We start from the raw sequence: 22,833 nt of genomic DNA, 5'->3' as shown, positions 1-22,833 counted from the left end.
TGACCTTTTCAAATCCTAATACACACCTTAAAAAAGAAAAAAAAAGATTAATTGGATAATTAAGCTCTAAGAGCATGTAAAATGAGATTGGTTAGATAAGGTGGCTATGTAATGAATGAATTTGTTTCTTTCTTCACGCTATAAATTGGTTATGTACGGAGGAAATAATTTATTGGAGTTGATGGCTTTTTCATGAATGCTTAATTGCGTGACAAAATTATATTTTCTTAGAATTTGCATGTAAACACCTTCCATGTTCATGCTCTAACACATAGACAAAATTAATTAAAAAGAGGAAAAAGTCTATTTTTTCCCTCAAGTATTGCAAAAGTGTGATATTCATCCCTCATGTTTCATTCTAACTAAATTAGTGCATTTATCATCCCCACCCCAGATAAACAATGGTTTAGTGTCATCTAATGGCACTTTATGCCATGTAATCACTGACTAATCAGCTTTAGTCAGCTCAAAAAATTCAGTAAATAATCTAAACTGGCCACCCCATAAAAATTTTAATGGCAAAATTAACAAAATTGATTCAATAGAATTGGATCCATTCCAAATGAACTATTATAGCGATGATTTTTGGCTAAGCCGTAATTAGTGAGATGATTATAAGGTCTAAACCGATGTTACATGACACCAAACTATCATTAAAATAAGTTGAGGATGATAAATGGATCGATTTATATGGTTAAGGGGTTGATTTGTATCAAATGAAACATGAGGGATAAATATCGCACTTTGCAATATTTGAGGGACGGCAAATACACTTTTTCCACTTAAAAAGAACACAGGTAACTTATATTTGACACTGAGAACAACAGGAAAGGTCCCATTCTACATTTCAGGCCTCAAAACTCTTGCAGCCTTTCGAATTCTGTGGATAACCAAAAGCGAGATCTGCTAGTGGAGCAGGGAGAGCTGTACTTATCCGAATAGTCCGTTGCATTATCCATCAATTTCTATGTGGACAGTTGGAAAGAATATCAATGTTGTGCTAGGATAATCATGCAGTTGTACAATACAAGCACGAGACCGTGCGTGCAACAAAGGAAGAAAGGGGAGCATCCACCACCCACCAAGGCTGAATAAATAACTATGAACAGAATAAATCGATGGCAGCAACAACAGCTTGTCAACAAGCTACAAACTTGATCTTCAGTCAGTTCAGATCAGTTCACCAATCTAGGCTAATGTTCCTCGAGAGGAAGAGGTTATCGATGTACTCTATAATAGGACTAGAAGCATCAATGTATCTCCTCATCTCCTTCTGCACAGAGCAATCTGCAGGAACAATCAATAAAGGGAACTGTTAACACTTGGCATATATAAAAAATAGCAGGACATCTGAACCCGAGGATCCTAAAAGTTTGATAATTTCCCTTAAAAAACAATGAAATGATCGTCTGCAGAACCTCCGATCAATTCCAGGAAAATTCAAGGTGAATTTTTTTCTGGGAAACCCAGATTTCGAAGGCTGATAAGCATATTGATCCTTCAGAACACGATGGGTGATCATGTTTACTTACCAGTTTCGTTCAGCCTCACTATCAACTGCTCCCTGCTTGGAAGAGTGTACATGCCAGCACCAACAGCCTTTCTGATTGCCCAGCTATGAAATGGCGCGCAGACCTGCCCGTAAGCTGTCGTGGCAGCATCATACAATGAACAACCCCTGAAAATCAAAGTGCCAGGGAACAGAGGGAGCTGTCAATAATTTTCTTAAAGACAACTTGCCAATCATGGCACTTGGCAGTTATATATGCTACATCTTACGAGCACCACTTGGCAATTGGTGAATAGATTTATCAGCAAACAACCATTTCTGGGATCATGCAGTTGTCATCATATAAAGGACAGAAAACGTTGTGTACAGGACGATAATATTCAGACAAGTTGCCTATAAATGTTCAGACTTTAGTGACGAGATTCAGATACTTGTGTCTGGGTGAAGGCAAGGAGACGTACTCGGTGGTGAGGAACTGCTCGAAGAGAGCCTTGATGAGGCCAAGACCGAGGCGGACCCTGCGCAGGTTCCGGGAGTGGCTGCCCTGCTTCTTGACGGAGTCGTTCTCGATGTCCTTGTCGAGGATGTCGCTCAGCGTGCGGTACGACTTGCCCGCGCCGATGAGGTCGTTCACCTGGATGAATGGACGGTTATTCAGATATGGTAAAGCGCGTTACATTTCTTGAGGGGACTATTCCCCATGCCAAACAAATCAGAGGGTACGTGCGACATTTTGATTAGTATTAGTACAGTACTAAATGATCGCCGACCATGACAATCCTGAAAGAGTCTGCACGCAATCGACTGGAAGTCAAATCAACGCGGCAACGTTCTTTCCAGGAACTTCCTTGTGAAGGAAAAGAATGCAAAGGTTCATTTTTTTTACTTTCTTTTATGTAAGAGAAAGGAAAAGATATAATAATTCAATCCGGATTTTTGGGTAACGTCGGTGGACGCTGCAAGATCTGATGAAAGTCAAAAACAATACACGTCACGCTGTCAACTCTTTGGATCTCTAGCCGGGAGATCGAAACAACGCCAACACCGAAGCAAAAAGATCTCAGGCAGAAAACGAAAAAAAAAGGGATCGCCCGTAAAAATCGCGAAGGGGAGACGGGTTCGTCGTCGGGTGCTCACCTTGGTGACGTACTCGATCTCGGCGAACCTGAAGGCCATGCCGAGGCTGCTGAAGAGCACGGAGACGAGCGCGCAGGTGTCGCCGAAGGGCGCGAGGCGGAGCTCCCCGGCGTCGGCGTCCATCCCGCGCGCCAGCTCCTCGAACGCCTCCGCCACCTCCTTGAGCGGCGTCTCCATCCCCTGCCGCGCCGCCACGACGGCCGCCGTCCCCTCGCACAGCTGCTCCTGCGCCGACGCCTGCGCCGACGACGACCACGGCATCTGCGTCCTGAACCCGAGCATCCTGCCCTCTCGAGGAACGCGCAACCGCTGTTGACGGGCGCACCGGTGGCAGCGGTGGTGGCGCGGGGGATCGGAGGCGAAGGACGCGCGGCGAGAGGGGGAGGGACCGGCGCCCCCGGGGATATAGCGCGGCGAGAGGTGTGCGATGCGAGCGCCTCACCTCCGCGCGCGGCTTGGCTGGGCAGGGCGGCAGGGCCTGGGTGCCTTGGGGAGGGAGGGGGTGGGGAGGCTGGCTGGCCTATGTATAGGAGGCGGCCGGAACTGGAATTCTGCCGTGGGAGAGAAAGAGGATTCGAGGGGCAACGGCTCGGCGAATCGGGCCCTGCTTTATATAGGCATCTCGTGTAGAATTGAGGCGAGTCCAGGTGGAGTCGTAACCGAATCGAAAGGGACTGGTGGTGGTCAGTGACGGAGTGGCGGAACTGGCAGGAAGGGAAAACAAAATAAAAAGATGGCCTTTTTCTTCATCTATCTAAACACGGGAGAATCGTGGTGCAACGGCATTCTAAATTTGGAGCGAATGTCACGAACTAGGCTAATTTTATCGAGATTGTAACAAATCTACGGAGCAACAGTTTCCGTGAATCATAGTCTCTCTATGTTTTTTTTATTAAAAAACACATATTTAGGGTGCCCCTTCTGGCCTTCTCAGGTTAGAAGATAAGCAATATTTGTCTGACTAAAACACTTTGACGAAACTATACCATACTTTTGGTAGAAAGTTGTTTGATTCACGCCATAGTTCTAGCATGTCATAGTTTTTTGTTTGATAGAGAAGTTGCTTGATTCACGCCACAGTTAGTATGGCACATGCGACTTGATTTTTCGAGTAGGCGGATTTCATCACAAGAAACCCCATCGAATTGTCCATTTTGCAATATCTGAAATTAAAATCGTTTGACTTTATTTAGATAAAATAAATCTCGCTTTCGGAGGGGTAAATATTGTTTGCATGGAATCCGGTGTCTTTTTTCTGGCAGTCCTTGCAAGTACCGAAGGCGAGATAATTCTCGCATACTATTCAGTGGCAGTGCCATTTTTATTCACCAAGAGAACGCAAATCTGTTTAGAATGAGCTCCCGGACGTTTGTGTCGCTATTCGCCAACGTCTTTAGCACGCATGGAGCTGTTCCCACGTCAGATTATGAACTGATGCGAAGTGCACCAGTGGACACAGTCTGGACTCTGGACTCTGGACCTAACGTCCTACACAATACATGAAGATTCAATCAGCAATCTCCGCAGCGAGAGTTCGAGCAGCCAGCCAACCCTGGCCGTGGCCGGCAATCCCTGCCGCCTCGTCTGCGCCGGCGATGAGCTGCGGCGGGGTCGACCGCGCAGGTCCCGCGACAACTCGAAAGCCCGGTGGCCCAACTGTCGTTGGAGAGAGCTGGCAGGTGGCGCACGTACAGCCGGAGCTTAGCTGCACATGCTGTGCATTATGGAGGTCGTTATTCTAGGCATCGGCACCACAGAATATCCGGTCCGTCGAATTTTATCTCGTTTGTTAGGCGTTTTTATTCGCGCCTCTTGGCCCTACCCTGTCCCGGAAGCACTCTGTTTCGAGACGCATGCAAGTTTTTTTTTGGAAACTAATTTTTTTTTTGAAACTAGACGCATGCAAGTTCGCTACCAAGGAATGGAGAGAGGAGGAGATGCACCACGGGAAAGCTAAAAATTGCCGAGTGTTTTTTCTTTGCCGAGTGTTTTTTTTTCGAACACTCGGCAAACAAGCTCTTTGCCGAGTGCCAAGCTAAAAACACTCGGCAAAGAAAAAACACTCGGCAAATCGGGGCTTTGCCGAGTGTCAAATAAAAAACACTCGGCAAACCCTCCTCTTTGCCGAGTGTCAAAAAAAACACTCGGCAAAGAGGGGACTTTGCCGAGTGTCAAAAAAAGACACTCGGCAAAGAGGGGGGTTTGCCTAGTGTTTTTTTACACTCAGCAAAAAAATAAGTTTTTTCCTCTTTTCACCTTGAAATTTTTTCTACTCCCCACATACAACATGTGGTACTCCATGTTAAAATTTGGTATATTTTTGGATTTATTTGCTATATTTATTTAATTAATTGTATTTTAAGGAAAATTTTGGTATAAGTCAAATTTGAACTGCAAGTGATTCAAATTATAGAATAAAATGAGTAGAAAAATGATATTCATGTTATTTAGCCAAATTTGAGACATGACCCACGAAATGAAAAGAAATTTTAAACATTTTGTTCAGGAAACACGACCACGAACATGTGGCCGAATGATTTTTAAATTGTAAAAAAAGCAAGCAAAGTCTGAAAATCATGAGATTTGTCATTATGTGATGATATCATACGTGAAGGCTGTGGAAAAAAATTGAGAAGATTTCGCACATTTTGTCACGTACAATGTTTACAAACCGAAGCATCTCAGAAAAAGAATAGTAGCATTGAGAAGGATTCGATAAGAATTGGAGTTAGAATGACTGTCGAGTTTTCTTTTGACTAGAAAACTTTTTGTATAGGCAGTAGAGAACATAAATTGTTTCATGTGAAATTTTTGTAATTTTTTGGAACCGTTAGATAATTTTAATGTATTAAATGCAATTATAGAATTTTAATTGATATAAATTGAATTTGAACTATAACCGCATAAAATAATGAAATAATATGAGTAGAACAATCAAATATATATTGTTGAGGTAATTTGATGGAGTATTTTAAAATATATCGAAAGAAATGGAGAAAAAAGTGTTATAAAACGAAAAAAAATGAGAAATTTTTTTTTGCCGAGAGTCCACGTTTCAACCTTCGGCGAACAAACAATTACTTAATCCACCCCGCCAGAGACCGCCCCCCCACCCGGCCCCCTCCCCTCCCTCTCCTCTGCCTCGCCGCCCCTCGAGGCCGGATCCGGCGGAGGCCATGGTGGGCGAGGGCGTGGTGGCCCCTCGGGGTCGGATCCGGCGGTGGCCGGCCGCCACACTCCTTCCCCCGGCGGAGGCCATGGTGGGCGGGGGCCGTGGTGGCCTCCCGGGGTCGGATCCGGCGGTGGTCGGCCGCCACTCCTTCCCCCGGCGGCCGCCCCCTCCCCGCGCCCCTCCTCGGCGAGATACGGGCGGCGGCCCCCTCCTTCTCCCCCTCACCGGCGAGATCCGGGTGGCGGCCCGCTCCTTCTCCCTCCCACTCCTTCTCCGGCCGCCCCCTCCCCATCGGCGACATCCGGCGGCCGGGGCCGCCCCTCCCTCCCTCCCTCCCCCAACGGCGAGATCCAGGGACGGGGAGGGAGACGGCGGCACGCGTGGGCAGGGACGGCGGCGGCACGGGCCGGGGGAGGAAGACGGCGGCGCGCGTGGGCAGGGGCGGAGGGGACAACGGCGGCACGGGCCGGGGGAGGGAGACGGTGGTGGCGCGGCGAGATCCATGGAGGGGGAGGGAGATGGCGGCGCGGGCCAGGTGGAGGGAGATGGCGGCGCCGCTGGCCAGGAGGAGGGAGATGGCGGCGAGATCCAGGAAGGGCTTGGGCCAGTAACGGCGGCGGCGGTCAGCGACTATTTTTTTTATTTTTTTCTGAAATTATTGCCGAGTGTTTTTTAGGCACTCGGCAAAGCTTTTACCGGGTGCCCGGCAAAATACACTCGGCAAAGTTTGTTTGCCGGCAGGTTTTTTGCCGTGTGCCCATGCCGAGTGTTACACTCGGCAAAGGGTTCGTCGAGTGTTTTTGGAGCTTTGCCGAGTGCCCCAGTCACTCGGCAATGTTCCTGTATCCCGTAGTGATGGAGAGAAAAACTACGCGGATGGGAATGGCCGAATGAGACTCGAGATTTTATTTCCGCGGTCCAACCAAGGAAGTGACATGTCTGTAGTTTCATTTCGAAGAGACGAAAAATTCACGAAAGACCCATGAAGAATTCGCGTGCGAGGGTTTCTTTCTGGAAGAACAAGGTCAAGATCCAGAAGTGAGCCCGTTCGTGCTGGCGCCTTTCCCCTCCCGAGCGGACAGCGTGCATCGCTAGACTTTTTTATTGGGCCGCCCGCTAACATCAATTTTGCAGCTTTTACTAGTGGGCTTTGACGACCTAAAATTTGGCCGACCTGCTGCACACGAGAGAATGTGGGCTGCACACATTTCATGCCAAACATCTTGTAGATGTCACCTCTTTTAAAAAATAGCCCATTAACACAAATACCTTCTATTTTGTTGCGCCATTAATGTTTGGAATATTTGTATATTCAGACTCAAAGGTTCTATATAATTTGGTTTACAAGTTAACTATAGAAGTCTTATGTTTCAAGCAAGGTTGGTATAGAGCACTGTACTCAGGAATTTAATTTTTCTTAGACCAAAACCACATATCTGCATTAACTAACTACCGATCTTATTTGTGCCGATATTGAGAGTTGCCTTTATCACATCAAAAATCAGAAAACCTCCTCACAGAAAACCAGCATCACATGAAAAATACAGCAGCGAACATATTTGGTAATCCACCAAACTAAAAGGAATATTTTCTTCAAAATTTCAATTTTCACTGACATTTATACGGCGAAATTTTTTTAGAAAACACCACTCGAAGAGCCTCCGAAAACCAGCAGTTGAATCAAACCAAACCCAGTGCCCTCCTCCCGTCGCGGCGTCGCCATCTCCACCGCTCCACTCCACGACCACGAGACACAATCCCGTCGCTGCGACCTGCGACAACTACACGAAACCCACTTCTGAAGAAGCAGATCACATATATACCCGACTCCACTCGGCGCGTCGTCGCCGTCAGCCCTGCCAGATCCAGGCGTCCAGATCCCCGGACACCCGCGCGTGCCCCCATGGAGCCCCCGCCGGCGCAGGCGGGCGCGTCGGACCGCGACCGCTCGCCGCCGCCGCCTCCCCCTCCTCCGCCCCAGTCGTCGGCCGCCGCGGCGATCTCGTCGCCGCTCGCCGTCGTCTGCAACTTCTGGAAAGGTGCGCCTCGACCCTTGGCCTGATGGTTGTGTTCCACTCGTCGAGTAGGCGGAGTTAGGTTCGTACTGGTGAGCTCCGGGGAGCAGTTGGATTGGATCATCCGCGTTAGCTGTGTGGAATCGCGGTTCCTGTTCGCGCCCGCTCGTACTCGCCTGTAGTGGTTGTAGGTATCATTAGAATCTGTTGCTAATTTCGACTGAACGGATCTTAATTGCCCTGAAATGTTGGCATGCATTTGGTTTTGCCATAGCTATCCGCCTGCATTTGCTCTGCGCACTTTGTCAAATTGATTGCTCCAACTCCAAGTCTTAATCTGAATGGGTCTCTAGGAGTGAAGACCTTGTGGCTCATGACATTATTCATGGTCCACTGACACAAGTATGGAAAACAGTTTCAGTGCAGAATGCTTAGTGTCCATCTCAAACTTAAGACTTCCCATTTCTGAGAAGCTTGGATAATTTTACTGTCCTAAATTAGCTTTGTCTATAGAGTTTGCAACATCACAATTGCCTTTGAGTGATGAATTAGAGATGAGAACAAGTGTTTTGAGCTTGTGGTACTTTTCGATGCTATTTGTGGTTTCATCTTGTGATTTAGCAACATTGAGGTAACTTTGACTGTGAAGTGTCTTGCACTGCGGAATGCTATCAGTGGTGGTAATTCTGACTCTGGCTTCTTGTGCACGCTAGATTTCGATTTGGAGAAGGAGAGAAGCGGTTTGGATGAGCAGGGTTTAAAGATTGCGGAGAATCAAGAGACTAGCCAAAAGAACAGACGTAAGCTTGCTGAGAACACTCGGGACTTCAAAAAGGCATCTTCAGATGAGAAGCTGAGTTTATTTAACTCTTTGCTGAAGAGTTATCAAGAAGAAGTTGATAAACTCACAAAGAGAGCAAAGTTCGGAGAAAATGCATTTCTCAACATCTATCAGAAGCTCTATGAAGCCCCTGATCCATATCCAGCTCTTGCTTCTATGGCTGTATGTTCTTTCGAATATTTTCTTTTCTTACTCTTCTAATTCAGTTTTCCCTTGTACTTGCAATATACTGTGAAAAAATGGAGAAATATGTCCTTACGGTTCCAAGGTTGTAAGATTTCATGTTATCATAAAGAGAAACAGCAGTTATAATCTCGTAGTGATTTCTCAAACACATAAGGTAGTTTTATATGGTTAAAATTCTTAGATTGTATTTCTGTTGTAGCAAATCACCTTCACCCAACTGTATTCTACCATCCATCAACAAAAGCTAGCTTATTGCAACATAGAAACATATAGGCGGTAGGTTTTCAAACTGTAAAATGCGGTAGTAATTTTGTCAAAAGATGGTTTGTTATGATTCCTCTGATAAAATCACGGGTTTTCACTTTACTTTACATTTGAGCTTGAATTAGTTTTCCTAACAAGAAGCTCATCTGCAATCATTAATTCTAGTTTTAAGGATTTCAATGCATGCAGGATCAAGACCAGAAACTATCTGAACTTGAGACTGAAAACCGTAAGATGAAACTAGAGCTTGAAGAATACCGTGCTGAAGCTGCGCACTTGAAGAACCAGCAGGCAACAATTAGGCGACTTGAAGAGCGAAACCGCCAATTGGAACAGCAGGTATGCTCTGTTGCCATTCAATTGTCTGCTTTATTTTCATGTTTTTTTTGTTTTTCTTTTATGTCTCGGAGATCAGTTCTAAAAAATGAGTTCCTTCCTAAATAGTGATATGTGGCAATTTATGCATAGAGTGATGGAGATTAAAATGCTAAATTTCTCCAGATTTCAGAGTGTAGGTAACTTTGTTTGAGCGTCGTACTATTAGCTAAAATTTATTTTGTATAAGCATGTTTGTATGTAAGTGTTGCCTAATTGGTGTATTGAGGGTGAAAATTTGTTTTATCTAACAGTAGCAAGCCTTTAGACTTAGTCTGATAACTTCTATAAAAATATTTTGGACTAGTCCAGATAGATTAAAATGCCAGCTTTATTGCTCAATTTTAGATTTTTCTACTTCGCAATACTTTCATGTTCAATTAACCTGCCAACGATTTTAGATGGAGGAGAAAGTGAGGGAGATGGTTGAAATGAAGCAGCGAAGCATGGCTGAAGATAGTCAGAAAACTTTGGAAGCCCTTAAAGATAGGTATGCAAAAATTAACTGAAAATATGAAAACTCCTGGCTCTATTATCACCCCAGCTAACACCAAAGGCTGATTCATATACCTTGACTTGTACCGTATATTTTGACCTTTCTGTTGTTGTTACTGTAGGGAACGGTCATTGCAGGACCAACTAAGGCAAGCTACAGAAAGTGTAAAGAATATGCAGAAACTACATGAATCGGCTCAAAGCCAATTGTTTGAGCTTCGCACTCAGTCAGGTCTTTTTCTAAGCTGTGCTACTATGATCATCTTCAGACATAGTGGGCACAATATATTCTAAATGCTCTAGTGAATTAAAGCATCTCATTTCATTCAGAGGAGGATCGAACTGCAAAGGAGGCTGAAGTCAGCCTTCTGATGGACGAAGTGGAACGTGCGCAAGCACGATTAGTCAGTCTTGAGAGGGAAAAGGTAACCTTGCAATTTGCAATTCAACTTTAATGTTTCTGACTGCATAACTTTTCCATGTGGATGGTTCTAACATATGGACTAGTGTCAATTTGTTATGATTTAGTGGCGGTCATTTCTGTTTTTCCATGTTTTCCCCAAACACACTATTTCTATGATGAGCAGGTACTTCAAGAAGCTGTATGGATTTGTACCCAACCACCCACCTGTCCAACAAACCAACCAAAATTTTCTGATGATTTTACATCCGTAAAAGAATCAAGTTAACCAAGCTGGATTTCATGAACCAAATGGCGCTACATTATATAGAAATTGAGGAGCTAGCCACGTAACTTTCCAAGAAATAATGCTCTTTAGTGTGTTCTATATTAAGGCTTAATCTTTTTCTTACTCAGTGAATTATGATTCCTAAATGTTAGCATGAAGTTGTGGATGATGTACTTTGGTGGCTGTTCCCTGCCTTTTAAGTTTGAATTATGCAAACCATGAAGTATGTTTACTCAATGAAAACCTGTTGAAAATAACTTAGTTTGAATTATGCAATGGTTGAAAATTTTAAGTTCGCATGGTCTAAACTCTTTCTGATGGACAGAGTGAATTGCATAGGATGCTTTGATTGGGAATCCATAAAGTTATTTGCTTGCTCAGTGCATGACCCCAAGATACCATTCTGTAATACACTTTTTTCCCTTTTTCCTGCAGGGGGATCTACGTTCTCAGTTGCAGACAACAAATGAAGATGCAAGCAAGAGTAGGTCAGTTTTTTTAACCCCATTTTGCAGCTTTTTAGCAGTGTTTTTTTGTTGACCTTGTTATCTGAACTACATAATTCCACAGTGATTATTTGGAATCAAGTGATATACTTGAGAGTTCCTTGAACGCCAAGGAAAAGATTATCTCGGAGTTAAATGCAGAACTTCGCAATATTGAAAGTACTTTATCAAATGAGAGAGAAATGCATGTCAATGAGCTGAAGAAGTTGACTGCTTTACTCACTGAAAAGGTATTGACTTCTTAAAGGCTGTTATGTGTAAACTTGGTAACTGATGTTCTTTGACGAACAAATTATTTTTGATGCTGATTACTAAATATAAATTATAGCTATTTTGTTTATTTTGCGGGTTTCTTTAAGTAAACTTTTGTAAAGGGCTTATTTAGAAAACCTCCCCGTTCGATTTATCATTTATGGATCATAACCTGTCTAGTTACTCAACCCAATGTGATCCATTTTCCTAAAGTAGTTCAGTAAATGCTCATTTATTCGCTTTTGTCAATGTTCATCTGGCATTTTTCATTCACCTCGATCGTAAATTGTTATGCATGAGTTGGACAGACATCAGTATATCCTGCTGGTTTGTATCTCCTCTTAGAGAGCACATACAATGAAAGAACAGTTTTAGTGAGGAAAAAGGATGGTGCATATTTTATTGCTTCTATCAGTTATCTTCTGTAGAAATATAAACCGGTTTGGCATGTGTATGTCCTGGAACTATGCAACTAAACTTTACCTTTTCTTTATATTTTTTGTTAACTAATTTTCCATCTGTAGGAAAGTGCTCTTATGGAGTTGAAGAAAGAGCTTCAAGAACGACCCACACGAAAACTGGTCGATGATCTCAAGAAAAAGGTTCAGATTTTGCAGGTATCATGACATAAATACATCTGCATGTCACAAACTCGCAATCATAACAATAAACCCCCTTTCTTTTGAGACCACAGTTGGTAATTTAATATGCCAATTCCTAAGTTCTTAACTGTGTCTATATTCCATGTATAAAAATTGGTTCTGCAATGCAATTTCAAACATGGGATCAGATTTCCTGTGTTGCATTCTTTGCTAGATGATCCCCATTGTCTTGTTGCCTTGGTGATGGTGATTCTACAATGATATGTTTGTGGTTAAAATGTACCATTTTGTCGTTGCTACATGATACTCCACTATATTTTGACTCTTTGGTCCTTATTTGTGCTTATAACCGGTATTTTGTTCAATAGGCCGTTGGTTACAACTCCATTGAAGCTGAGGACTGGGAGCTAGCTACCAATGGTGAAGAAATGAGCAAGTTGGAAGCATTGCTTCTTGACAAGAATCGTAAAATGGAGCATGAACTAACACAACTGAAGGTTGGTTTCTGGTTTGGATGCTGCAAGCTGCGGGGTTTTTGCTGTTTAGGCAATTCTTTCTCTAACAGCATCTTTATCTTCTGGAACTGGCTGATAAGTTTTGTTTTTGAAGGTAAAAATCTCAGAGAAGACAAGTCTTCTTGAGGAAGCTGAAAAAAGGATAGCTGAGCTAACTTCAAAGGTTGAAGAGCAGCAAAAGTTGATTTTGAAACTTGAGGATGACATACTAAAGGTTATTTCACATGCTCCTTTGATAACTCTGCTAGCACCTGTTTATTCTTGATTTCTTACAAATATCCATAAAATCCATAGTGTCATTTGTTTTGTTTTCGTTAACACTTTAGGACTGCAGTTTGACTGTCTGAGTGCTGTTACTATGTTGATATAATTACATAATTCGTAATGCGGATCTTAGAAGCTACATAATTCTGTAATGTGGATCTTACAAACCAGAAGGTTGCTATGTCATTGCCCTAATTCCATTTTCGGCAGCCCACGTAAATAATGGTTCTTATCCTCTGTGCAGGGCTACAGTTCAACTGATAGGAGGGGTTCACTTTTGAATGATTGGGATCTTCAAGAAATCGGCACTAGTGAAGCATCAGAGGTAATTTCTACTTTAAAGGTTCACTTATTATGACTAAACCGTAATTCTGCAATGCCTCTTGTTATCTGGGGATATGCTTGCTAGAGTTTGTTTTAGATATTTGTATTACAATTGGTCACTTATTAATGGCTATCATCTTAGAGGAAATATCAAGTGCACAGCCATATATTTGTGCACAATGCACAAACTTAATCTGATCCATATTGGATCCAATCTGAATGGCCCAAGTGAGAGGTGGGAATTCCCTCATCACCCTTTTAATTGGACTAAATCCAGTTGGGCCTAACTCAGCCCAAGAGGAATGAGAGAACTCTCACCCCCCAACTTGGGCTACTCAGGTTTGATCTGAGGGATGTGCTCATGTGATTGAGTTTGTGCATATGCTGTTGTGCACATGATATTTCCCCATCTTGTTGCATGTGACCGTTTGCACATTGTGTTACTTCTTTGACCCAATAAGTACAATTTGTTCCGTACTAACAGTTTGTTAATAAAAAGATCCATTGCCTACAAACATAAAAGTGCCAATAATCTTATTTTGCTAACATGCTAGCAAGAGTAATAACATCCCCTAAAAGTATAATTGTTGTTTGGCACTGCAGTATATGCAGATGTTTATCACCTGAGTCCGTTCTACACATTGGTAGTAATATGCAAATGTGTCATGTGTGCGAATTTTGCTTACGTTACACCTTTAGATTTGTACCGAACATGTAGTATCGGTAACATAGTTGGCTATAAATGCATGTACTACGGCTAGAATTTTGACTGCTGAAACATTTTGTTAAGGAAACACTCCTTCGGCCATCTATCTGCGGTTGCAATTTCAGTTTGTTAAGAGGAATATGAAGGCCTGTAAAGATAGATGATTATAACTCTGATTCTTTAGCTGCCCTTAATGCACATAATGGGATGGTCACTTTTCACAAATTCATGCGTAAGTTTCTATTTTACAGGGTACTGATCCAAGGCATGCATCCCCTGATCAAGATCAAAATTCTATGCTCAAGGTCATCTGCAACCAGAGGGATCGTTTCCGTGCACGACTACGTGAAACTGAGGAGGTATATTTGGTGAACGTCTAGAAAATGGCCGCACCGTTTTAGTGTTAAGTAAAATTGGTTGTCTAGTCCTCAGATAAGTACATCCAGCATGTTTCACAATTTACTAAGGCATTGGACAAAGCTTGAGAACCACTGTGGTTATGCTCTATGCCTTTATAGATGATCGCACTGACCTTTAGATTAATATTTATAGGAGTGAATTTCAGATGACATGGCCATTTGCTTTGATTGTCATCCAAGCTTTGGTTATGTTATACTTCTCGTGGGATTCGATTTATATCAATGATGTGTATCTACTATATAAAACATGACGGTGCAACAGCATTGCTGACAATTATTATTTGGTATCATAGGAATTGAGGAAATTAAAGGAGAAGTACGAAATGGTTACTGTTGAACTAGAAAAAACTAAAGCTGATAATGTCCAACTTTATGGGAAGATTCGATACGTCCAGGACTACAGCCACGACAAGATTGTTTCCAGAGGACCAAAGAAGGTTTATCATAAATCTTTATGATATACTCCCTCCGTTCCAATTTATGATATACTCCCTCCGTTCCAAATTATAAGTCATTCCAACTTTCTTGGAGACTCAAACCATTTTATGTTTGACCAAAATTATAGAGAGGATCATAAAGGTTTATGGCACCGAATAGATATACTATGAAAATATATTTAATGAAGAAACTAATGGTACTTATTTTGTATCATGAATATTAGTACTTTATTGTATAAATTTGGTCAAACTTGAGATGCTTTGATTCTCCAAGAAAGTTGGAATGACTTATAATTTGGAATGGAGGGAGTAAATTTGTCTTAGTTGTGTTTTCTATCATTTGACTTTTGATGTATTGTTTCAGTATGCTGAAGATATTGAAAGTGGTTCTTCAGATGTTGAAGCAAAGTACAAGAAAATGTACGAGGATGACATAAATCCTTTTGCTGCTTTTTCGAAGAAGGTACAGATGTGTTTTAACGTATCATTAGCAATACTTGTATGTATATTATTGCACATAGTTTGTTTACACTTTCCTTTTTCGTGCACAGGAAAAGGATCAGCGATACAAGGAGCTTGGTTTAAGAGATAAAATCACTCTCAGTAGTGGCCGGTTTCTCCTTGGTAACAAGTACAATACTCTCTTCTTCCCTTTGTGTAAAACACAATCTCTCTCCTTTTGTTTTTGTTTTAATTCTGTATGCTGATGTTTGATAATAACCAGTAGGTGATTGTGAAGACGGTTAGAGATGTCTCTATTTGACCATTTTCAATTTGCCAGAACATTTGAAAGAAATAGTAACGACCCCAATGACTTAGGCAGAGGTGCATTACTTGTGATACAAAAGTAGTTATTTTGGCTGTAGCTTCTTGAGAGTATGCTCTAGTCATAGCAGGTGTGCTTAAATTTCATATGTTGGGTCAATATACTAGCTGTCACCTTTTATTAATTTTAGCTTCTTAGCGTGCGAAACTGTTGAAAATGACATATCAAACTTTCATGATGCATGAAAGATACGTTTGTGCTGCATGACGCCAGAGTTTCTTTACTCAGTCTTGAAGTGGACTGAAATGAGAGATTAATATTACATATTTTATTTTCTGCTCACAGGTATGCCCGGACATTTATATTCTTCTACAGCATTGGATTGCATCTCCTTGTATTTACGTTGCTGTACAGAATGTCAGCTTTGAGCTATCTCCAGTAAGTATACAGCGTTATAGCTATAGCAACTTAAGCTGAGCCTTTAGAAACAAATTTTGACTAAATTCCCGAGCATGGCTAACATGAACTATTTGCACAGCATGACACCTGGACATGATGAAAGCATTCTGGATGCTGGCAATCAGACGCTATCACACATGCTCTAAATTGAAGTTGCATGCGACAGTATCATAGAAGCTGAGACCTTGTGGGTTTTGATCAATAGAATCTCTTCATAGGATCACGACTGAAATTGCAATTGACTTGTTTTCTCTGTTCCCTTAGGCGTCTGGATATATTTCTGTAGATAAAAGTTTTCCAGTTTTGGGGGCAGGGGGTGGGCAGGGCATTGGACTTTTAAGTCTCTGTATACTGTTGTATTATTCACTACCATTTTCTTGGTAAATGAAAAGCACACACTTGGCCATCAGACCGTGACAGTGTTCTGATAGTTTAGATGTGCGGTCGAAAGACAATATCTTACTAGCATATGTACGAGTGATGTAACGCAAGGCAGACATTTGATAACGATTCCCATCAGTACACATTTTATAAAAAAAAACTCTTCTCAATTAGCGGTATTTTAGATGGTACAATTGAAGTAAAAAAACTATGAAAGCACATACAAAGAAATAAGTACTGTAGTATTCTTTTCAATCAGAGGTATTTTAGATGCGTGCAATTCAAGTAAAAACTATGAAAGCACATATAAAGAAATATAAGTACCGTAAGTTTCTATAAAACATGGAACAGGGACCGAGCAGGATATCCAGTTCAGCTACGTGGTTCCTCACTTATCACTGCCATCCATTTCTGACCCTATGGCGCTCACAAGCGGCAGCAACAGCGACCGAATAATAACCCTGCCAAGCGGCGAAGCGAAGGATTACTCGCACCAGCAGGCCTCCAGAAAGAGACGGGATCGTCGTCGATTCACTGGGGTCAGTTGGCCACGGCCAAGAACAACTGATGGCGGGGGAACAAGGAAGGCACCAAACGGGGAGCCATCAACGACTGGCTGCCGAATGGGGAATAGCCGCAACCCACACCCCACAGGGCGGCGAGAGCCTCTCGCCCAGTACGGTAGTGGGCCCCGGGAGGTACAGGGAGGTGGGGGCCACGCGAGGAGGAAATGGAAAACCACCGGTCGTGGCGTGATCTTTGCGTACGGGCCACATGCGTCCCATGGGATCGATGCGGCCACGTCACCGCGGATCGGAGGTGTTTAGCGCGGGGGGCGCGGCGTCGCCTGGGACCTACCCCGGGTCGCCGTCGGCGTGATCTGGCGTGCCTATCCGTCAAGTGCGCCGCGAGGTTCATAAAAAAAAAAGTGCGCCGCGAGGGGAAAATTTGGAGCGGGAGCCTGAAGCCATTAGCCTTGACAGTTGACACGTGGGCCACAAGTCCTTGATGAGATCACATGCGGATAAGGAATATAAGTAGTATACACGGTTATTTCTTCACCCCAGGCGACCACAATGTATTTTGCAAAACAATCAAAATAGATGGATCTACGGCTGGGAGTCCACGACTACAGAAAAAACCACAATGGTAAACGGTAAAGGTGGATCCTACCGGAGGTAAAAAAAAAATAGCTATAGAAAAGGCCACAACAGAAACCTGCTGGCTTGCAACAGTTTACATGGCTTGCCAACTACTCTATTTGCTTAATGCTGCACTATACACCCTATTTGTTTAATGCTGCACTCACATATGCTATTTTATTATCTTATGGGATGTCCATAGTTCTATAGGTATGGGTAACTTTTACTATTTCTCTTCTATGGACCGCTTGCACAATGGGATAAGAGAGCTGAATGAAATATTATATTGCTTATGAACTGCTTTTTCACTGCATTGTGGTTGCTCAATGGAGACAAACTTGGGTGAATTTGTTCGTGGCCGGACCACCAAAATTGAGGAGGGGTTCTTTTTTAAAAAATAAACTATATAAGGTTTAGTGCATTCTATTTGGGAGTCTCGAGAGGATCCGAAGACCTGCGAGGTTAAAACAAAAGTGAACCACACTTTACAAATATGCTTGTTGCAACTTGCATTCCAAATGTTTCACAGTCACATTTATACATGCGGGGGAACAAAATTCCTTTTGCTAGAGTTGTTCAACCATTCAGAAATAAATGGCCGAGCATATATAAGAATGAGAACAAAGGGAGAGTTATCATACATAATTATTGCATATACAACCATTGTAGGTTTTGCGAGAAATTGTGTGCGCGAGCAAAGATAGTGACGTTGCTTGATGGGGACTACTATGGGTCGACATGCTGTCAATGTCTGCGATAAATTCTTTTTTCAGCTAGGAAAGATTTATCATATTTCTCGCAAGTAGGGAATAGATGTTAGAGATGTATGTAAAATAATACAAACAATAATAACTCTCCTTTTGCCTTTTTGAGAAGAAATATACTATTTTATTTTGCTTTTTCTCAGGGTTCTGCTACCTTTTGAAAGATCTTATTGTGTTGCCTTCCTTTTACTATTATTGAATAGAACTTTTATAACAAAGCTGCACCTATTGTGAATTTGCTACTTATATCGCAACTGTGATGTCAGAAAACCTTTTTGTTTTTGTGTATGAGTAACATCAACAGACAGCTAGCTGCACCAAATAGCTCCAACTTCCAAATACACCTAAAGGTTTGCGTAGAGATCCATAAAGGGCTGGCCTTAAGGGTGTGAGTTGGCGCATGTGAGGTGTCGAGTGTGTCATATTTGTACGATCAGGTACTATAGCTTATACCATGTAGTGCAGATTCTTTAAAAAACACACTAAGCAAGAATTGGTAACACAAGGATATATCCTAACCAGGATGGCTACTTAATCGAGCTACATGTTACCTTTTTTGGTGGGCAGGAACCTGGGTCCAAAAACATTTGGTACTAACATGCATATATTGACCAAATGTGCATCCATGCATCTAGCTGAAAATTTCACACTGCAAAACAGCTCAAAAAACTGGAATCTTATCATAATTTCCCAAACACAAAGATAGTTACACTGCTTGCTTGCCACTAGACTTGTGGTGGGGCCAACCACCTGATAACTTAAGATTGGTGTTTTTTTTTTGATAAAAAATCGGACCAAAGGGAGAGATGCGTCCCTTTGATTTCATCTTAACGAAGAGTACCGCAGCTTTGAATCATGTCCGGTTATATATATGGATTTCGTCGACTCTCAGAGTTAGTCACTCTATGTGTTGTGCACTGACAAGTTTTTGTATATGATAAAATTTACAAACATTTAATTAATGCATAATTAAATAAACATGTGAGCTGCATAATGTGACATGGCCATTTTTATATTGAGCAACTAACACTAGCTAGGTGTCTACTTTTATTTGTTCTCAAAGTACAGCCTTCGGATTGGTTTCAAAAATCAAACCAAAAAATGGTTATTAAAAATGCTAATTGTGCTTCTAATGTTTTCTCCAAATTTTTGATGTATCATCCTATATTTGGCACAGGATCCGTTCATGGGAGCAAACCACGAAGACAAGTCAGCCTGTGTACTGCACATGATATAGTACACACCAGCTGCTGAGTCATCCAATAATAGCCTATATCACTTATCACATGCACGCTGAACCTGATCGCATGGCCATAGAGGCAAGAGAGAGAAGAGGAGGAGAGTTTGCCGCAGAGGCGTCCACACCGCATGGGCCCCGCCGGAAATCCAACGGCGTGACAGGCAGCCCAATAGCATTCCAGCCCAGCGGATTCCCCGCGCCCCCCAGCCAATCAGCTTCCCGATAAGCATTTTTCCTGGGCCCACCGCACGCGGCCCTCGCTCCTCCTCGCGCCACGCAGCCCAAAAGCGCATTCATGGGCCCCACATACATCCTACGCGATCACGACTATAGGCACCAGCCGTCACTGACCGGTGGGTCCCGGTTCTCGCCGCCAGTTCACAATTTTATAAAGGGAAGGGGGCTTTGGAGCTCGCCCCCACACTGTTCCCGTTTTTGTTAAGCTCTCGCTTAACCTAACCGCCGGAAGTGTTCGACGAAATGACGAACGCCGGGGCGGCGACGGGCGCCGTGCTGGGCGCGCGCACGGCGCGCTCCTGCGACGGCTGCATGCGTCGGCGGGCGCGGTGGCACTGCCCCGCTGACGACGCCTTCCTGTGCCAGGCCTGCGACGCCTCCGTCCACTCGGCCAACCCGCTCGCGCGCCGCCACCACCGCGTCCGCCTCCCCTCGGCGTCCTGCTCCTCCCCTCCCCGCGACCCCGACGCGCCCGCGTGGCTCCACGGCCTCAAGCGCCGGCCGCGGACGCCGCGGTCCAAACCAGGGGTGAGCAAGCACGAGACCACGCCCGCCTCGATCGCCGCCGCCGTGTCGGCGGCGGTGCCCGACCTCGAGGCGGAGGAGTCTGCAGGCTCCGGCATCGTGGGCGACAACGACTACCACGGGTTGGAGGAGGACGATGAGGACCTTCTGTACCGCGTCCCGGTGTTCGACCCCATGCTCGCGGAGCTCTACAACCCCGTGGCCGACGAGGGGGAGCAGAAGCCGGCGGCCTGCCTGATCTCGTCTCTCGCGGAGACGTCGCCGGAGTTCGCCTCCGGCTTGGCGGAGGCGGACGGGCTCTCCGGGTACGACGTCCCGGACATGGAGCTCGCTAGCTTCGCGGCGGACATGGAGAGCCTCCTCATGGGAGTCGACGAGGGGTTTGACGATCTGGGATTCTTGGACGAGGAGAAGCCTCAGGTGAACGTGGACTTGGGCAGCATGAACCTCGAGACCATGGCGGCGCCGGCGCCGGAACGAGATGACAAGAAGAGGAAGCGGCCAGAGATGATACTCAAGCTCAACTACGACGGAGTCATCGCCTCGTGGGCCCGTGACGGCGGATCGCCGTGGTTCCACGGCGAGCGTCCTCACCTCGATCCTCACGAGTCATGGTCGGACTTCCCGGTAAGCACTTCGGTTCAACAAGCAAGCATGGGATCTAGTACACGTTTTTCTTCCATTTCCATACACCGTGTCTTGTGATCCAAATAATTGATCGGTTGCACGGATATTGTGCAGGCGGGGAGCAGGGGACTCCTCGGCGGCACCGTGACGGCGGTGACCGGCGGCGAGCGGGAGGCGCGGGTGTCGCGGTACCGGGAGAAGCGGCGGACGCGGCTGTTCGCCAAGAAGATCCGGTACGAGGTGCGCAAGCTCAACGCCGAGAAGCGGCCGCGTATGAAGGGCCGGTTCGTGAAGCGCAGCTCGCTGCCGCCGCTGCCGAGGCCGCCGCCGCCGCCTTCGCAGCAGCAGCAGCCGCGGGCGATGATGCCGCACGTGGGCATGGTGCTCGCGCCACCACTGGGCGCGCACGGGCGCTTCCGTTTTTGAGGCCACACGTGCACAAGCGTAGCATGTGCATGATGCATCGGTGCATCTGCACGTATATACACACATGATGATCTACAAGTAAACACTATCACGTAGCATGTTCTTTATACTCTACTTTTAATTGGGGATGACGATGAACGTACCTAGTGTTAGTTTTGAGCAGAATCGCCTGTCCTTCCGTACATGCGAGTTAGGGCTCCCCAAGATGCCTACTTACGATTACGACTGAAATGTTTGTAATCTTGTGCAGAATCTAATGCGCAAAGTAGCTAAGGATCAGTATGTATAGCTAGGTTGGGTGTTTCTCTTCTGTTTGTAAAGAAGGATGTACTAATTACAAGGGTGTAGATTTTGATGCTCGATCTCATCGACCGGAACATTGGAGTACTAGTAGCTACATGTGTAAAGGTCTGGAACTCTGAACTGAAGCTGTATAAGATCCAAGTGAAGATATGCTATGTGGTTTGATTAGGGTTCTTAATAACTTATGCATGTTTTCCTTCCTGTTTTGGGTCTTGGGTGGCCATGATCGTGGCAAAATGCTCCGTGAAAAAGTTTGTAGTTTGATCGAAGTCCTCATTCTACTGTGCTTCTGTACTGGGATAAGGTGTTGTATATGTCCACATTTGCTATGTGTGTTGTGTAATTCTGTTATCCTTTGATCTATTTGATGAAATTATATGCCCTTCTATCATGCAACCTACCTGGGGCATTTCGGCATTTGAGCATGCCGATGACTCCCCCCATAGCTAAGCCAAGATTTTACCTTATCTTGTTTACCTTACTAAATATATGACACTTCGGACAAATAAATCAGTTCGTTTAAAACCAATTAGCTTGTTCCAAATGACATATTTTGTAACATGGGTAGTATGTGAGATTAACGGTCAAAGTGTAGTTTTGAAGAGTGCACTACTAGTGCCTTACATTTTGAAAAGAAGGGAGTATATGTCTCTATGGGATTGGACACAATATAATGAAGTTTGGAGTACACTGATTGTATTGCTCATGGATCACTTCCCAAAGCATTGCCACTCGCCTACACATAGGTACACGGTGATACAAGTGACACAAAGCTGGAGAGCAGTGAAGCCAAGACTTCCGCCTAACACAAACTTTATTCTAACACAATCTACGGGGACGCCTGAGCCTTGTTGATTAGACTTTGGGCAGATTTTCGCCCCCCATAGGTACATATATTTTATTATAAGGTATATGTACGTATATTTAGGAGGATCATAGAGAGTGCTTACTCTTGAGTTCGAACATTACTTATGTCCATGACATCTTGCCTTGCCATATACTCTTGTTCGGAGGGAAGTAAAAAAGACCGGCGCGGCAGTTTAAATCACCGTTGCTTTGCATGCGTCAAGCATTATCACATCAATCTCAGTAGCATGGCGCACATTGTTTGAAATTTCATCTAACTGTAATTTCAGTAAAATCTGCTCCACCAGAGCAAGTACTTTCAGTTTAAGCCTGTCTGGGCAGACACCTTGATTCTTTTTTTTGAAAGATAGACACCTTGCTTCAGCCAGTCAAGAGCTCGTGCTTACT

At 44.1% G+C, this 22,833-nt stretch overlaps 3 protein-coding genes across 4 annotated transcripts; 2 read left to right on the top strand and 1 right to left on the bottom strand.

Annotated features, from left to right (window-relative positions):
* Positions 1 to 930: 930 nt before the first annotated feature.
* Positions 931 to 3,209, bottom strand: LOC117836146 (ACD11 homolog protein). The gene is made up of 4 exons (XM_034715523.2): positions 2,648 to 3,209; positions 1,972 to 2,144; positions 1,533 to 1,678; positions 931 to 1,287 (listed from the first exon to the last, which is right to left on the bottom strand). Exons 1-4 carry the CDS (start codon positions 2,927 to 2,929, stop codon positions 1,181 to 1,183), a joined length of 708 nt encoding a protein of 235 aa, XP_034571414.1. The 5' UTR covers positions 2,930 to 3,209; the 3' UTR covers positions 931 to 1,180.
* A 4,349-nt stretch (positions 3,210 to 7,558) lies between these two features.
* Positions 7,559 to 16,343, top strand: LOC117838994 (protein CASP). 2 transcript variants are annotated; one of them, XM_034719215.2, is made up of 18 exons: positions 7,559 to 7,858; positions 8,548 to 8,837; positions 9,315 to 9,464; positions 9,902 to 9,990; positions 10,118 to 10,227; positions 10,326 to 10,420; positions 11,120 to 11,172; positions 11,255 to 11,420; positions 11,967 to 12,059; positions 12,413 to 12,541; positions 12,654 to 12,773; positions 13,068 to 13,148; positions 14,105 to 14,212; positions 14,566 to 14,709; positions 15,074 to 15,172; positions 15,261 to 15,333; positions 15,821 to 15,913; positions 16,014 to 16,343. In XM_034719215.2, exons 1-17 carry the CDS (start codon positions 7,723 to 7,725, stop codon positions 15,901 to 15,903), a joined length of 2,019 nt encoding a protein of 672 aa, XP_034575106.1. In that variant the 5' UTR covers positions 7,559 to 7,722; the 3' UTR covers positions 15,904 to 15,913; positions 16,014 to 16,343. The 2 variants fall into 2 exon arrangements, with proteins under 2 accessions (XP_034575106.1, XP_034575105.1); XM_034719214.2 differs by having other exon boundaries at positions 7,562 to 7,858; positions 15,261 to 15,340.
* Positions 16,344 to 19,873: 3,530 nt separating this feature from the next.
* On the top strand, positions 19,874 to 21,760 carry LOC117838477 (zinc finger protein CONSTANS-LIKE 16). The gene is made up of 2 exons (XM_034718520.2): positions 19,874 to 20,850; positions 20,965 to 21,760. Exons 1-2 carry the CDS (start codon positions 19,942 to 19,944, stop codon positions 21,274 to 21,276), a joined length of 1,221 nt encoding a protein of 406 aa, XP_034574411.1. The 5' UTR covers positions 19,874 to 19,941; the 3' UTR covers positions 21,277 to 21,760.
* The last annotated feature ends 1,073 nt before the right edge of the window (positions 21,761 to 22,833 follow it).

The sequence above is a fragment of the Setaria viridis genome, chromosome 9 (genome assembly GCF_005286985.2).
Source record: "Setaria viridis chromosome 9, Setaria_viridis_v4.0, whole genome shotgun sequence".
NCBI classification, from domain to species: Eukaryota; Viridiplantae; Streptophyta; class Magnoliopsida; order Poales; family Poaceae; genus Setaria; species Setaria viridis.
The sequence above is the reverse complement of the archived record's forward strand: the minus strand, read 5'-3'. Positions and strand labels throughout refer to the sequence as shown.

Coding starts and splice junctions, on each gene's coding strand:
- LOC117836146 (XM_034715523.2), bottom strand. CDS start 2,929: ATGCTCGGGTTCAGGACGCAGATGCCGTGGTCGTCGTCGGCGCAGGCG. Junction 2,145..2,647: donor AGATCGAGTACGTCACCAAG/GTGAGCACCCGA, acceptor CCATTCATCCAG/GTGAACGACCTCATCGGCGC. Junction 1,679..1,971: donor GAGCAGTTCCTCACCACCGA/GTACGTCTCCTT, acceptor TTTGATTTTCAG/GGGTTGTTCATTGTATGATG.
- LOC117838994 (XM_034719214.2), top strand. CDS start 7,723: ATGGAGCCCCCGCCGGCGCAGGCGGGCGCGTCGGACCGCGACCGCTCG. Junction 7,859..8,547: donor CGTCTGCAACTTCTGGAAAG/GTGCGCCTCGAC, acceptor TGTGCACGCTAG/ATTTCGATTTGGAGAAGGAG. Junction 11,421..11,966: donor CTGCTTTACTCACTGAAAAG/GTATTGACTTCT, acceptor TTCCATCTGTAG/GAAAGTGCTCTTATGGAGTT.
- LOC117838477 (XM_034718520.2), top strand. CDS start 19,942: ATGACGAACGCCGGGGCGGCGACGGGCGCCGTGCTGGGCGCGCGCACG. Junction 20,851..20,964: donor AGTCATGGTCGGACTTCCCG/GTAAGCACTTCG, acceptor GATATTGTGCAG/GCGGGGAGCAGGGGACTCCT.